Here is a 12,617-nt window from a genome sequence, read left to right as displayed (position 1 = left end):
TCACAGACACGCGTCGTTTGACGTCAGCGCGTCAGCATTTCAGTAGCAGCCGTGCAATTGCATCTAGGTCTTCAACATGGCTTTGAGCGTTGCTTCGTCTCTTACCTGACGCAAGCGATCAGCTTCTTCCGTACCGCCTGCACAAGGCTCAGTTCGCATTCTCGTCAAAGGACTGATCAAGCGATCTCACCTGTCTTCTTGAGCTTCTTGCCTTCCACAAACTCGCCGAGCTGACTTGCAAGCTCGTCCTGCTTGTTCGACAGGCCCTTCTCTCTTGCCTTCTCGGCTTGCTCGATCGCCTTGAGTCTCTTGAGCGGATCGGGCGCAATCTGCCTGACTTCGCTCATCACCGTTGTCAATCCTTCGTGACCCGATTCCGGAGCAGGCGGCTGGAAATCTCTCTGGGTTCTAGAGCCACCTGTAGTCTTGCGCAGAGACAGATACTTCTCTATCTGCTCGAACACGGCAAGGAGATTGACGTGATCCTCCTTGAGATCTTGGAGCAGCTCTTCTTGGTGGTTGAGGAGCTGCTGCTCATCGACGATATTTTGCAGCTCGGTCTCCCACGTCTTCTTCCACATCGGTTTGACAGAAGTGACGTAGTCTCCAATGGCTCCCAGTTCTGACTTTGTCTCTTGTATGGCCACCCTGACCTCTTTGAGCGTCTGCGGTCTCGGCTTGATCTTTCGCGTGATCACGTCGTTCCTGAGATCTTCGATGGTATCTTGCAAATCGTCCACCTTGCGTAGCAGTGTCTGCGTGCGCTCTTCGAGTTTGGTCTTGCCGGTATCGATAAGCTTGCGCGTGCCACTCATCTGCGTCGTAGCGAGTTGCTTGAAGTGGCTTGTTTGTCCACGCAACGAGCCGAGAGAGGTGCGCATATCGTTTGCAAAGTCAGCATAGACTTGTCGAAGTACGCTCACGTCGCGCCGCACTGTCTGTATCTCATCGAGCTGCGTCCTGAGTTGCGCAGAAGAGATCTTCTTGTTGCTCGCTGGGTTTCCGCTCGTTACCGTCAGCAACGGCGTCGATAGCTCAGGCATCGTCTTTGGCCGCGGCGTCGCGTCGATGCTGGCATCTTCTGCTAGCCGGCTACGTGACTGACTCGACACCCTCTGCGCCATCGCCTGTGAAAGCCTATCTCCTACACGGGGCGAGCTTGGGGGCGTGCCTTCGATGCCATTAGGGATCGGCAATATCGAAGACGCGCGATTGCGTGCAGTACTAATAGCCAGGCTGGCTTTGAGCTCCTTGATCTCGGACGCGAGCGAAGCAAGACCAGAGTCAATTTGCTGCCTGACCTGATCGAGCGGCTCGATATTGAGACTGAGAACGCTCTTGTCCTTGATGTCTGACAGATCTTCGAGCTCGTACTGGACCCCGATCTCAGGGTCTCGGAGGTAGATAGACGGGAAATCGCCGAGGCCAGGGTTATACTGGAAACGATCGATGAAGAGCACGCGCAAGGATGCCAGTGTCGGTGCGCTTTCTAGCTGAGCCTTCTTGACATCGCGTCCCAGCTGCAGGTAGATGGTCTTAGGCTGCGCCGAGACCTCGACCGTCTCTGACGCTTGAGTGATATCATCCGGTGGCTCTGGCTCTGCAGGCGAGGCCTGCGTCGCTCTTGTCGCGTCTACGGGGCTGCTGCTCTCCGGCTGCACCTGCTCACCGCGCGGCGATGTCGTACTGTTCCTGGGCGAAGCTGAGGGTGATTCTGATATGTCATCTAGAGTCGCAGAAGCTCCTGTGAAGCTGCGGTTGGGCGAGAAGGTCGGTCGATCCTGCTTGAGCTTTCTGCGAGCGCTCGCTAGCTCTCTACCTGCAGATGGACTGCTTTGTTCGGCAGGCAAAGGTGCACCGGACACGAGTGGAGCGTTGGGCGATCTGCTGACCAATGTCGCGAGACTGTTCGGCCCGGTCAAAGGTGGCAAGGTGGCAGATTGTGCAGATCCCGTCATTCTGTTCATGGTATAGGCAGAAAAGCGTTTGGAAGCTCTGCGTCCGAGCGCATTACCCTTGAGAGCTTCAAGAGATGCATTCTGCGCTGCCGTTTCTGGCGGCGGTAGTGGTGGTAGAGCTGCACCTGGGGGAGAATTCGATCGGACAGAGTCGACAGGTGAAAAACAAGAGGTCTCCGGTGTCCGACTTTGCGCCCTTGGTGGCCTCTCCATCTCCGAATTTGATGCCGGGACGTCAAAGACAGGTGCAGAGGTAGGCGAAAGCGGTAAACTGGACGTGACGATGGGTGGAAGCTGCGGACTCTGATAAGATGACCTGCTCGCTCGGCGTTCCGGCGTGGGCAATTCGGAAGCAAGCACTCTTTGCGTGAGCGAATTGCCAGCTGAAGCCCTGCTGATACTGGTCTGCCGCCTGGGAGGCGTGTCGGGTCCTCGTGTCGGCGTACTAGACCAGCTTGTCTGTCGCGCAGGCGGACTGGCGAGCTGGCTCAGCTGACTGCCAGAGGCTAAAGCATCCGGCACGACAGATGCTCGGCGTGGCAGGACACTCTCGATACCAGCAGGAGGGCGTGATCCATCCTCACGTATCGGCGGCAGGCCGTTTGTAGCTTCCTGCGCTTGTCTCGGCGGAGGCGGCACGTCACGATTGACGTCGATGGGGGGCCTTTGGGCAGAGCCAGCAGAAGCAGTCCTCCTGCGCGTCGCTTCGTCTGTCAGGCTTCTATAGACTGACTGTTTCCCTTTGAGACCCTGCAGAAGGCCTATGATGATCTCGCGTATCTTTGGCAGATAGACTTCCAGCGTGGCCGGGCTGGCATCTTCCGACAGGGCGGTCTCTAGACAGACTCTGAGATCGTCTGGTACAGAGAGCAGGTCGGTCATATTGATGCCTTGACGAGAGAAGGCAGCACAAGCGGCGTTGAAGTCATTGCCGAGCTGGACGTAGATATCGCTCACCCTGCCCTCGTCAACTTCGCCTCTTGACCAACGCGTGAGGGACTCGAGGAGCTGTTTCGTCGCGACGAGTAGCTTTGTGACCGAGGAATCAATGTGAGTGCTCGACTGCCGAACATGTGGATCAGCAGAAGGCAGAGTGGCGGCCTGATCTGTGTACGCACGCTCGCACGGGTAGAGCTTGATTGACTCGCGAGACTGTTGAGGGAGCCGACTGACGACGTACTGCCGCGGTGATGGTGCTGCCGTTGCTGAGAAGCAGTCGACCTCGAAGCCGTGCTCGAGCTGGTCCCTGTCGGCTGTCTCGGTCTGCTGCTGCCAGCAGGCGCGAATGAGGAGCTGGCGACATCGTCTCTCAATGCTCGTGCTTCTCGAGATGCACCCGCTTCCGTGCTGATCGACCGAGTCCGCACAGGTGGCAGCCTGGTGTCATCCGACATCCCGCCGGCTGCTGTCTGCGTGCGCGAGCCTGCTTGATCGGGGTGATGACGGCCTTGGACAAGCACGTCGAACTGAGTCGAACGCGAGCGCGCAAGCTGACCGCATCCGCCAAAGACCTTGACCTCGCTTTTCCCTCGCAGGCATAGGCTATGAGATGCACACGGCATTCGTCTGCGAGGATCTTGCCCAGCTCAGCGGCAGGGCAGAGGCATTGGTCCATCACGGCAACAAGCTCTACGTTGGCAACGCTGATGGGGAGCTGTACATCTATGAGCTCCTGCCATCCGACACTGAGACTTCCCATGCTTCGGGAAGCGGACAAGCCGACAAAGTCAGCTTGTTGAAGAGCGTGCCTCACTTTGCGCCCAAGTCGATCGACCAGCTCGGCATACTCAAGGAGACTCATTCGCTCGTTTGCCGCTCAGACGGCAATGTCCAGCTGTATGATCTCACTACACTCGATCTGCAGACCAGTCTCGGTGCGCAGACAAAGGCTCAAGCGAGTCTCTTCCGCCTCGCCACTCAGGCTCGCTCGCAGCCCGTCACGCCTGCAAAAGCGTCGCCCGTCGCCAAAGGCAAAGCACGCGCCGCCGCACAGAGTCAAGCAGAAGAGATTGTACTGTGGACAACGTTGGCAGTCACGTGCAAGCGTCGGCTGCTCCTGCTCAGGTGGCGCGACGGCCAATGGCAAGAGCCACTCGAGCTCAGCCTGCCTCACCAGGTCCGCTCAATGACATTTCCAAATCCAGAGACGCTCTTTCTCGGATACTCGACCCAGACCTACGGTCTCGTCAAGCTGAGGCCCAATAGCAAGTCGAACCAGCCTCTATTGAGCGAGGTCAATCTGTCCGGTCTGATGGCAAACGCAACGGCTGGCCAAAGTGCAACCTTGGGCTTAGGCGGGCTTGCTATCAAGACGGCAGGATACACAGGGATCGGCGGCATCGGCAGAGTGCAACGTAACCTCACTGCCACGATCAGACAAGATGAGATGCTCATCGTACAAGACGATCAAGGCTATCTTGTCGATCCTCAAGGCAAACGCTTGCGAAGTCACTCTCTGGCCTTTCCGGCCGCGCCTGACCATATAGAATCCTGCTCGCCTTACTTTCTATCAGCTTTGCCTGCTTCTGCTCCTGCAAAGCTGAACACGCCCGGCTTGGCAGTCTATACCCTAGAGACCTTTTCGCTCGTACAAAGCCTCACCCTGCCAAATTCGGCATCCAAACCCGAAGAGATCAAAGCACTTGCAGCCTCGTCTGGTCAGAGGCCACTGCTCTATGCACTATCGATCGCAACAGATTCGCAGGGCGGAAGAGGCAGTCGGACACGATTGTGGCAGATCACCATGTCGTCCTGGTCCTCCCAGCTGGACCAGCTCACACGGCAAGGGGACTATCAAGAAGCATCTGCGCTGCTAGGCTCGCTCGACCAATCAGTCTTGCCGGACAAGATGACACGCTTCCGTCGGTTGCAGATCCTTGCAGCAGTCAAACAGCTCGATCATCGCCGACAATGGGATGCGGCAATCGATGTCTTTATCCAATTCGACAGCAATCCCAGCAAAGTCATCTCACTATTTACAGAGGCTATAGCAGGCAAACTGCATAAGCCATTCGACGAGCGCGAGGCGACTTTTGGCGGCCGAGCCGCTGCTGCGCTGCCGATCCCCAAGGCATCGAATAAGAAAGCTGACAGCGTAGAGAGCGATGCTGGTAGCGTGACAGAGACGCTCAGATCACTCTCGCCTGATCAGGCCAGTCCTCGAGAAGATTCGATTCTGAAGGGCAAGAGAAGCAAGTCAGATCTCCGCCAAAGCTCGCTGGGCCAACGAGCAGCAGAAGCCAAGCTTCAACAGCGAAAGCGAGAAAGCATCGAGGTCCTCATCCGATATCTCACCGACCGACGCCAAAACATCAACAAAGCTCTGAGCAACAGGCAAGGCTCTACAAAGCCTTCCGTTGGCGACGAGACCGAGCCACTTGACGTGCCTGCTGCCTTTGCTTTGCCTGATGGTCCCCTGACGGAGCTATCGATCGAGCAGCTGTACACAATCGCCAGGATCGTGGACACCACGCTCTTCAGGTCTTATCTGGCCGTGCGACCGACTTTGCTCGGTCCACTGTGTCGCATAGAGAACTGGTGCGATGCTTCCGAAGTCGAAGATCTGCTCTTTGCCGATGGCCGCATCAACGAGCTGCTCGACTTGTTCCGCGTGAAGAAGCAGCACAAGAAGGCACTCGAGCTCTTGCGACGTACAGTAGACGAGTCGATGCCCGTCGCTGAACAAGTCGAAGACACCGTCGCCTACCTGCATCGGCTGGGCGCAGAGAATATCGAGCTTGTCTGCGAAACCTCGCTCTGGGTCTTCTCACTCGATTTTGGAGCGGGCCTGCAAATCTTCACTGCCGATTCGGAGGACGTCGAGTCTTGGCCTCGCCATGAGGTCGCCAGTCATCTTCGCGCCGTGTCAGATGAAGCGCTGACGGCATACCTCGAGCACATCATCTACAGCCTACACGACGCAGAGCCAGACTTTCATGATCAACTCATCAATCTCTACCTCCAGAATGTTCTTGCGTCCCCTAAATTCCAGCGCAAAGGTAAAAACATCTTGCGATGGTCCGAACAAGCTGAATGACGCTTTATAGATGCGCGAGACTACGCAAAGCTGCTTGCTATGCTGCAGACTTCTACGCAATACCGAGCGGATCGTACTCTGAGCAGATTGCCAGGAGATGACCTCTACGAGTTCAGGGCGCTACTACTAGGACGACTTGAGCGACACGAGGGCGCACTACGGATCTACGTCAATAGGCTCGGCGATTTCGCAGCAGCAGAGGCGTAAGCTTTGGGCGGTTTTTCCGCAGCTGAGCTGACTCTGCTGGACAGGTATTGCCAATCAGTATATGCATCCGGCACAACGTCATCAGGCAACATCTTCTCGGTCTTGCTGCAGCTCTACCTCCGCCCCAAAGACGATGCAAATCCTCGCTTCGAGCCTGCCCTGAGCCTGCTCGCCAGTCAGGGCACAAAGATAAACGCCATCGAGGCGCTTGAACTGCTCCCACCTGTCATGACGATTCGTGATCTAAGAACATTCCTGCACAAGACTTTGCGGCACGGTCGCGAAATACGGAATGGTCTGTCTTTAGATAAGAACGTCTATGCTGCCCGCAGAGACGGCCTCGACCGCGAAAAGGCCGCTCTCGAAGGCCGGAGAGTGCGCATAACTGACTCTAGACTGTTCGTACTGCTTCAGTGTGGAAGGCAGTGAGCTGATGTGAAATGCAGATGCCCTCAATGCCACAAACGGCTCGGTAGCTCCGTCGTGGCCATTCATATGCCGCACGGCCACGTCACACACTACAACTGTCGAGAACAGTGGCATGCGCATAAAGCTTCGCAGATCTGATTGAATAGCCTGACATTGCATCTTGAGCTCATGCATGACTACGCGCTGTGACGGTCAAGCTGTTTGATGACACGTCACCACGAGGGAGCGCCACCCATGCTCGCGCCGCAAGTCGCTGACGCTGCGAGCTCGTTTGTCGGTGCCTAACCCTCTGAGAGGTTCGCAATAGCACTTCAGAGCGTCGTCAGCTTCCGATAGCATCAGTAGCGCCTGCACACCACGAGGGGCTGTCATCGCGGCCTGCCAGTCAGGTAAGGCATCAAGCTGTCCTCACCTCCTTCTTCCGCGTACTAGCATCTCAACATTGCGCAAGAGCTCGTCCTGCTCGCACAGGCTGCGGGACAGCTCCGAATCGCTCACTGTGCTTGCTGGCCGAGCTCGCGCGGCGTGTCCTATGGCGGACGATCTCGTCAAACCGCCGCTACGGCGGCAAGCAGGCAAACAAGCAATCGTTCCGCTTGACATCGTTTGATGCTTGCACAATGGTCCGACTGTCTCAAGACAACTCCCGTCTGACGCGGCATGTGCAAACACGATCGCTCGGAGGCACGAACAGAGTAGAATCGCGCTCGCCTGGCTGGTGCCGCGTCCCAAGTCAGCATGATCCAGGCAGGCAAGCGTGCTACAGGCAAGGCTGCATCGCAGCGAACTGTACAGCCTGTACCCAATAGTGTCTTGCCTCGCGCATCCGATGCCAGCAGCGCGTCGTCCGAAGCTACACTCCGCTGTGGCAAACCCCCCTTACCTTTGCTACTCCCCACGATCATTGCGACATGGAGCTAACGCAGTTCATACAAGTTTACAGAAAGCCATAGCCGCGTCACGGGCCAAAGCCTAGCATTTATCGATAATGACAGAGGTGAGTCTCCGGTCAAAGATGTCGCTGACACAGAGCTCATTGAATGCTTTAGGAACGCGATAGCCGGGTCTACATGGCCAAGCGAGTGTTTCTTATGCTTTTGCACACCTGCGCTGACCTCGTCATGCTCATAGGCTCGCTGAGCAAGCCGAGCGCTACGACGAGATGGTCACCTACATGAAGGATGTCGCCAAACTCGGCGTTGAGCTCAGCGTCGAGGAGCGTAATCTGCTCTCGGTTGCCTACAAGAGTACGTCGTGGCGCTATCTCGGGCGACCAGGGCTCACATGGTATCATTGCAGACGTTATTGGAGCCAGACGTGCATCCTGGCGTATCATCTCTTCGATCGAGCAGAAGGAGGAATCAAAGGGCAACGAGGCTCAGGTAGGCAAGATCAAGACTTACAGAAAGAAGGTAGAAGCCGAACTGTCAGACGTGTGCACCGATATTCTCGAGGTCCTGGACAAGCACCTCATTCCCTCTGCGCAAGCTGGCGAGAGCAAGGTCTTCTACCACAAGATGTATGTCCAAGCTTTGCCTTCATTTCAGCGCACAAACTGACCCTGTTCGCCGAGCAGGAAGGGCGATTATCACCGATACCTCGCCGAATTCGCTGCTGGCGATGGTCGAGCAGGCGCTTCTGAGGCCGCCCACGAATCCTACAAACAGGCCACCGAGATTGCGCAGAGCGACCTCGCACCGACGCATCCCATCCGATTGGGTCTGGCACTCAACTTTTCGGTGTTCTACTACGAGATCCTCAACTCGCCCGACCGCGCCTGCCATCTCGCCAAGCAAGCGTTCGATGATGCGATCGCCGAACTCGATACCCTCTCTGAAGAATCATACAAGGACTCTACGCTCATCATGCAGCTCCTACGTGACAATCTCACCCTCTGGACTTCTGACATTGCCGATCAGGGTAGGCCTTGGGCCCCTGCAGATCGCTAAGTGTGGCTGAGTCAATCTGCGCAGAACAACAAGCAACTGAAATCAAGCCAACCGAAGCACAGGCTGCGTCGGCTACGGAAGCCGCACCCGTCGCTGCCTAAAAGGCCCCTACATTCGCGACGGATGTCGCGCAAGCCTGTTCAAGACTGAGCAAACGATCGCCATACTAGCAGCAGTTGTCACTCGAAACGTTAGCTTTTCATCTCTGTCGATCTTGTGCTGCGGTATTGAGCATCTCGATGATCGTCAAGTCTGGATCTAGCTCGGCTTGGCCTGCAGGAGGCATGGGTAAACTGAAAGACTTGACGCGCACGCGTCGCCGCTTTCGGCAGGTGACGACGGAAAATGCGATCATTGCCTGTCCTCAGATGCCTTCTGCAGCACTCCCGTCAGATTGCATGACCATCATCCATATGAGACTAGAAGTTCGTCCCGCTGCGCACTCGCATACAGGGCGTGGCCTTGGGCAGAAGGCCCTCTTGACCCAGGCGAGCGGAGAAGTACACCATGGCAGACACGTCCATGAGGGATTTGCTGACCGATGGTCTGCCTGTCTATCTGTCGACTCAGTTGCCGACTGTCGAGCCTGGTCAGAACCCGTTTGAAGTATATCTCACGTCCTTTAATGAGTTGCTCTATCCACCCCCGACTCGCGGCTTCACGGCAAGGACATGGGCGCTGGTCGCCCTGGCCGGATTACAGATCGTCATCACAATCATTTACATGTCTGTAGTGGCTTCGGCGGGCAAAGTGCACTTCCTTCGCCGAGGTTCGTCTGTTCGCAGGGCTCGTCAATGCAGCGTTGACGGGCTGGTGCAGTCAAACGTCCAGAGGGCACCCACTTCATCGTTCATCCGCTATGGGGCTCGTTCTTTGAGATTGCCGCGGGCGGTATGGTCATCTTCGCGGCCATCCGTTACTACAATGCGTACGTCTTGAGAGGAAATCTCAACGGTATTGTCGCGCTGCATGCTACGACCTGGATTCCGCTCTGGCTGGCCTATGTCAGTGTGCTACCATCACTGCATATGATCATGACACTGACGAGACGCTGACAGTGGACACATGTCATTGCCAACACACAAGCGCTGGCGCTCATGTCAAACAAGACGATCGTCAGACCGCATCTGCTGAATTGGCTTGCGTATGGCGTGCCAGTAGCCATATTTGCGCCCTTAATTACGCTCTCTTGCATGGCCGAGCACCGCTGGCAAGTCTCCCTCTCTATGCAATTTGCTATCAGGGCGCAACTCGAACAAGGCAATACTGCCTATCAGGCGAACCCTCAGACAGCCATTGCAAATCTCCTGCCTATCTTGTCGGATTACAAAGCCTTGCTAAGCTATATCAAGTACAATGTCGTCCTTGTTCGCGCAATCTCTGCAATCTTCATCTTTCAACTCGGTCTGGCGCTCATAATGAACTATGCCAATTTCAGCCTGCTCAAACACGTGTCCGAGACTCTCGTCTACAACCGAAGTGGGAGATCGCAGAACATAGCGCTCCTGACAGGTGACGAGACGATTCCGAACGAAAAATCTCAGGCAGGAACACAGCTAGGGACGCAATCTATGGGGCCCGCGCAAGGGGCGACAAGCACACTGCGCCAGGGTGCGGCAGAGTATACTGCCCACATCCACCGCTTGGCCGGGCTCAAATCGGTCATCATCGTCGTGCTAGGCGTTGGCGGCATCGTTTGCACACTCGGTATCGCCGTTGCCATCATCACTGCCATCAAACCACTTGACGTGCTCACCACTTTCTGGCTGGATGAGTTCTGTGGAACCGCGATCTCATGGGCTTACATCTTGTGCGTACCTCTGACATACACAGCAAACGTCCTCGCGCTGACTATCAAGCACACAGGCTCATCATTCCAGCCAAAATCGCACAGATCGTGCAGCACTTTATGCAAATCAAAGAGGCAAAGATGATGACACAACAGCAGATCAACTCTGACGATTTCGAAAAGGGCCAGCTGTCTGGTGGCACTGCCGTCAATTCTGCGGACTCGCTAGGGCTCAAGCTCGAGATGCCTGATCAGAGCAGTAAGTCAGGCGACGCGAAGCGCCTTTCCGACCTATGGCAGCCACTTGCCGACTCTGACATCAAAGTGGACGAGACCGTAGTGACACGAGTAGCGGAGTAGCATGGTCCGCGGCCAGTGACGCTGCTTGCTGTACTGTCGCTTGAGGAATGTACGATTGCTGTATTGGACCATGATTTGATGACGTGTTCGCCTGGCCGCATTCGGCGTGAGCTGTTCAAAAAGGCGCGCCCGCTAGCAAACAATTAAGAAGAACTCTCCTCAAACCTTCTTGCTTCGATTCCTTCTTCCCCATACACTAGCATTACATCGAGCATGCGGGACAGCTGCCTGGCTTCATTCGTCTTGCCAGATTGCGAAGCGATGGCTGATGTTGGAATCTCTACTATCGAGCGAGGCTCAGGTTCCACGCCTCTGGCGCAGAAGCCAGCATGGAGCACACGACATTAGCGAGCTTGCAGGCGGCATCCACATCAGGTGTCAACCCTTTCGAAGCGCTCCTAGGTCATCTTGCGAGCACTCTTTATCCGACGCCCAGCCACGGCTTCGAAGCACGGCTATGGACACTCTCAGCGCTATCGGGCGTTCACATCATCGTCAGCATCGTCTTCATGATAGTCTCGATGCCAAAGGGTAGGTTCTATTTCTTCAAAGTCGTCAAGCGATCCGAGGGCAGCTTTGTCGCCATGAACCCGCTTTTCGAGCTCATGCTAGAGACGCTCTCTGGCGGTCTGATCATCTATTCTTGTGCAATGTACTATCGTGCCTACATCAGACGAGGGGACTTGAGCAGCATCGTCCCTCTACATGCGCTCACCTGGGTCCCGCTTTGGTCAGCCTACGTTAGTCCCTTTGGTGATAATGATCTGCGCTTGTGCTGAAGCTCGATGATCGCAGTGGAGTCATATCATTGCCAACATTCAAGCGCTGTCTATCATGCCAGCGAAGACGATCGTGCGCCCATATCTGCTCACCTGGCTGGCGTATGGCGTGCCCTTTGTCATCTTTGTACCGGTCGTCACCCTCGCAGGAATTGCGTGGCACCAATGGCTGCACATTCTCGACCTCATACATGCTTTACAGACCAACCTCCGACAAGGCGATGCGCTCTACCAGACTGATCCTGCGAGCGCGATAGCGTATCTGCAGACGCTTACGCCGCAGCTGCAGTCACTGTCGCAGTCTGAAGATCGTCTGGCTCTCTACGCAAAAGCCATCTCAGTGACCTGGGTCATCAAGCTCGTCGTCGCTCTCGTTGGAACGTACTTCTCCGTGGCGATGCTCAAACATATTTCTGCGACGCTCGCTTATCATACCAGAGGCAACACCCAACGTGTGACGGTGCCCGACGAGATGGTCACGCTGGACGTGAGCCGCAGCGAATTCAAATCACAGCATCTTGAGCCAGGTCGCGGGATAGCGTCAATGATCCAGCGCGATGCCGAGCGGGCCACTCGCATCCAGCGACTGACGGGCCTCAAATGGGCCATTGCTGTGCTCAGCATCGTCGGAACGATCGTCTGTACTGTCAGCCTGGTCGCCGCTCTCATCACTGCTATCAGGCCGGCGGAAACACTCGATCGGTGGCCAGTCAACGAATATGTATCACTGGGGATATCGTGGGCGTATATCATGTCCGTACTCGATCGCCTCGATCGTATCGCATGCTGATCGAATAGCCTGCAGACTCATCATTCCTGCCAGGATAGCACAGATCACGCAACATCTGCTTCAGTCTAAGCGGCAAAAGGCCCAGGTGACTCAAGTAAACGGGTCAGAAGACGATTGCGACAAGGACGCTAGCACGATGAAAGGATCAGCCGATTCTCTCGGCCTCAAGCTAGAGCTGCCCACCCAGGCCATCAACGCCCGCGCTGCGAAGCCCTCGTCCGACCTCTGGCAGCCACCGAGCGGTTCAGATGGCGTTGTCCGCACGCCAGACGATTGATCTGTGTCCTGCGTGCGGCTGAACCATTGCATTCGAGCTCGTA

At 56.0% G+C, this 12,617-nt stretch overlaps 5 protein-coding genes across 5 annotated transcripts; 4 read left to right on the top strand and 1 right to left on the bottom strand.

The window, feature by feature from the left end:
• Positions 1-63: 63 nt before the first annotated feature.
• L969DRAFT_45603 (uncharacterized protein) lies at positions 64-3,008 on the bottom strand (the record flags this gene model as incomplete). The annotated part of the gene is made up of 3 exons (XM_014714772.1): positions 64-137; positions 191-1,702; positions 1,859-3,008. Coding segments are annotated over 3 exons (2,736 nt in total), but the record flags the coding sequence as incomplete, so codon positions are not given.
• Positions 3,009-3,080: 72 nt separating this feature from the next.
• Positions 3,081-6,813, top strand: L969DRAFT_85502 (uncharacterized protein). The gene is made up of 4 exons (XM_014714771.1): positions 3,081-5,956; positions 6,005-6,197; positions 6,246-6,599; positions 6,648-6,813. Exons 1-4 carry the CDS (start codon positions 3,508-3,510, stop codon positions 6,766-6,768), a joined length of 3,117 nt encoding a protein of 1,038 aa, XP_014570257.1. The 5' UTR covers positions 3,081-3,507; the 3' UTR covers positions 6,769-6,813.
• Positions 6,814-7,435: 622 nt separating this feature from the next.
• On the top strand, positions 7,436-8,893 carry L969DRAFT_322436 (uncharacterized protein). The gene is made up of 5 exons (XM_014714770.1): positions 7,436-7,627; positions 7,691-7,708; positions 7,762-7,877; positions 7,930-8,149; positions 8,207-8,893. The coding sequence occupies exons 2-5, from the start codon at positions 7,701-7,703 to the stop codon at positions 8,577-8,579; spliced, it is 717 nt and encodes a 238-aa protein (XP_014570256.1). The 5' UTR covers positions 7,436-7,627; positions 7,691-7,700; the 3' UTR covers positions 8,580-8,893.
• Positions 8,894-9,086: 193 nt separating this feature from the next.
• L969DRAFT_45103 (uncharacterized protein) lies at positions 9,087-10,728 on the top strand (the record flags this gene model as incomplete). The annotated part of the gene is made up of 4 exons (XM_014714769.1): positions 9,087-9,348; positions 9,399-9,583; positions 9,638-10,389; positions 10,446-10,728. 4 exons carry the CDS (start codon positions 9,087-9,089, stop codon positions 10,726-10,728), a joined length of 1,482 nt encoding a protein of 493 aa, XP_014570255.1.
• Positions 10,729-11,057: 329 nt separating this feature from the next.
• L969DRAFT_45472 (uncharacterized protein) lies at positions 11,058-12,574 on the top strand (the record flags this gene model as incomplete). Its single annotated transcript, XM_014714768.1, has 3 exons — positions 11,058-11,468; positions 11,524-12,260; positions 12,313-12,574. 3 exons carry the CDS (start codon positions 11,058-11,060, stop codon positions 12,572-12,574), a joined length of 1,410 nt encoding a protein of 469 aa, XP_014570254.1.
• Between the last annotated feature and the right edge of the window lie 43 nt (positions 12,575-12,617).

The sequence above is a fragment of the Mixia osmundae genome (assembly GCF_000708205.1).
Source record: "Mixia osmundae IAM 14324 unplaced genomic scaffold scaffold_2, whole genome shotgun sequence".
Lineage (NCBI taxonomy): Eukaryota > Fungi > Basidiomycota > Mixiomycetes > Mixiales > Mixiaceae > Mixia > Mixia osmundae.
Note: the sequence above shows the minus strand (reverse complement) of the source record. Positions and strands in the feature narration are given on the sequence as shown.

Excerpts from the sequence above, each read along its gene's own strand:
- L969DRAFT_322436 (XM_014714770.1), top strand. Across the intron at positions 7,878-7,929 it reads GCTCTCGGTTGCCTACAAGA|ACGTTATTGGAGCCAGACGT; the intron begins GTACGTCGTGGC and ends GTATCATTGCAG. Across the intron at positions 8,150-8,206 it reads AAGGTCTTCTACCACAAGAT|GAAGGGCGATTATCACCGAT; the intron begins GTATGTCCAAGC and ends TTCGCCGAGCAG.
- L969DRAFT_85502 (XM_014714771.1), top strand. The coding sequence starts at position 3,508 with ATGCACACGGCATTCGTCTGCGAGGATCTTGCCCAGCTCAGCGGCAGG. Across the intron at positions 6,198-6,245 it reads GATTTCGCAGCAGCAGAGGC|GTATTGCCAATCAGTATATG; the intron begins GTAAGCTTTGGG and ends TCTGCTGGACAG. Across the intron at positions 6,600-6,647 it reads CGCATAACTGACTCTAGACT|ATGCCCTCAATGCCACAAAC; the intron begins GTTCGTACTGCT and ends TGTGAAATGCAG.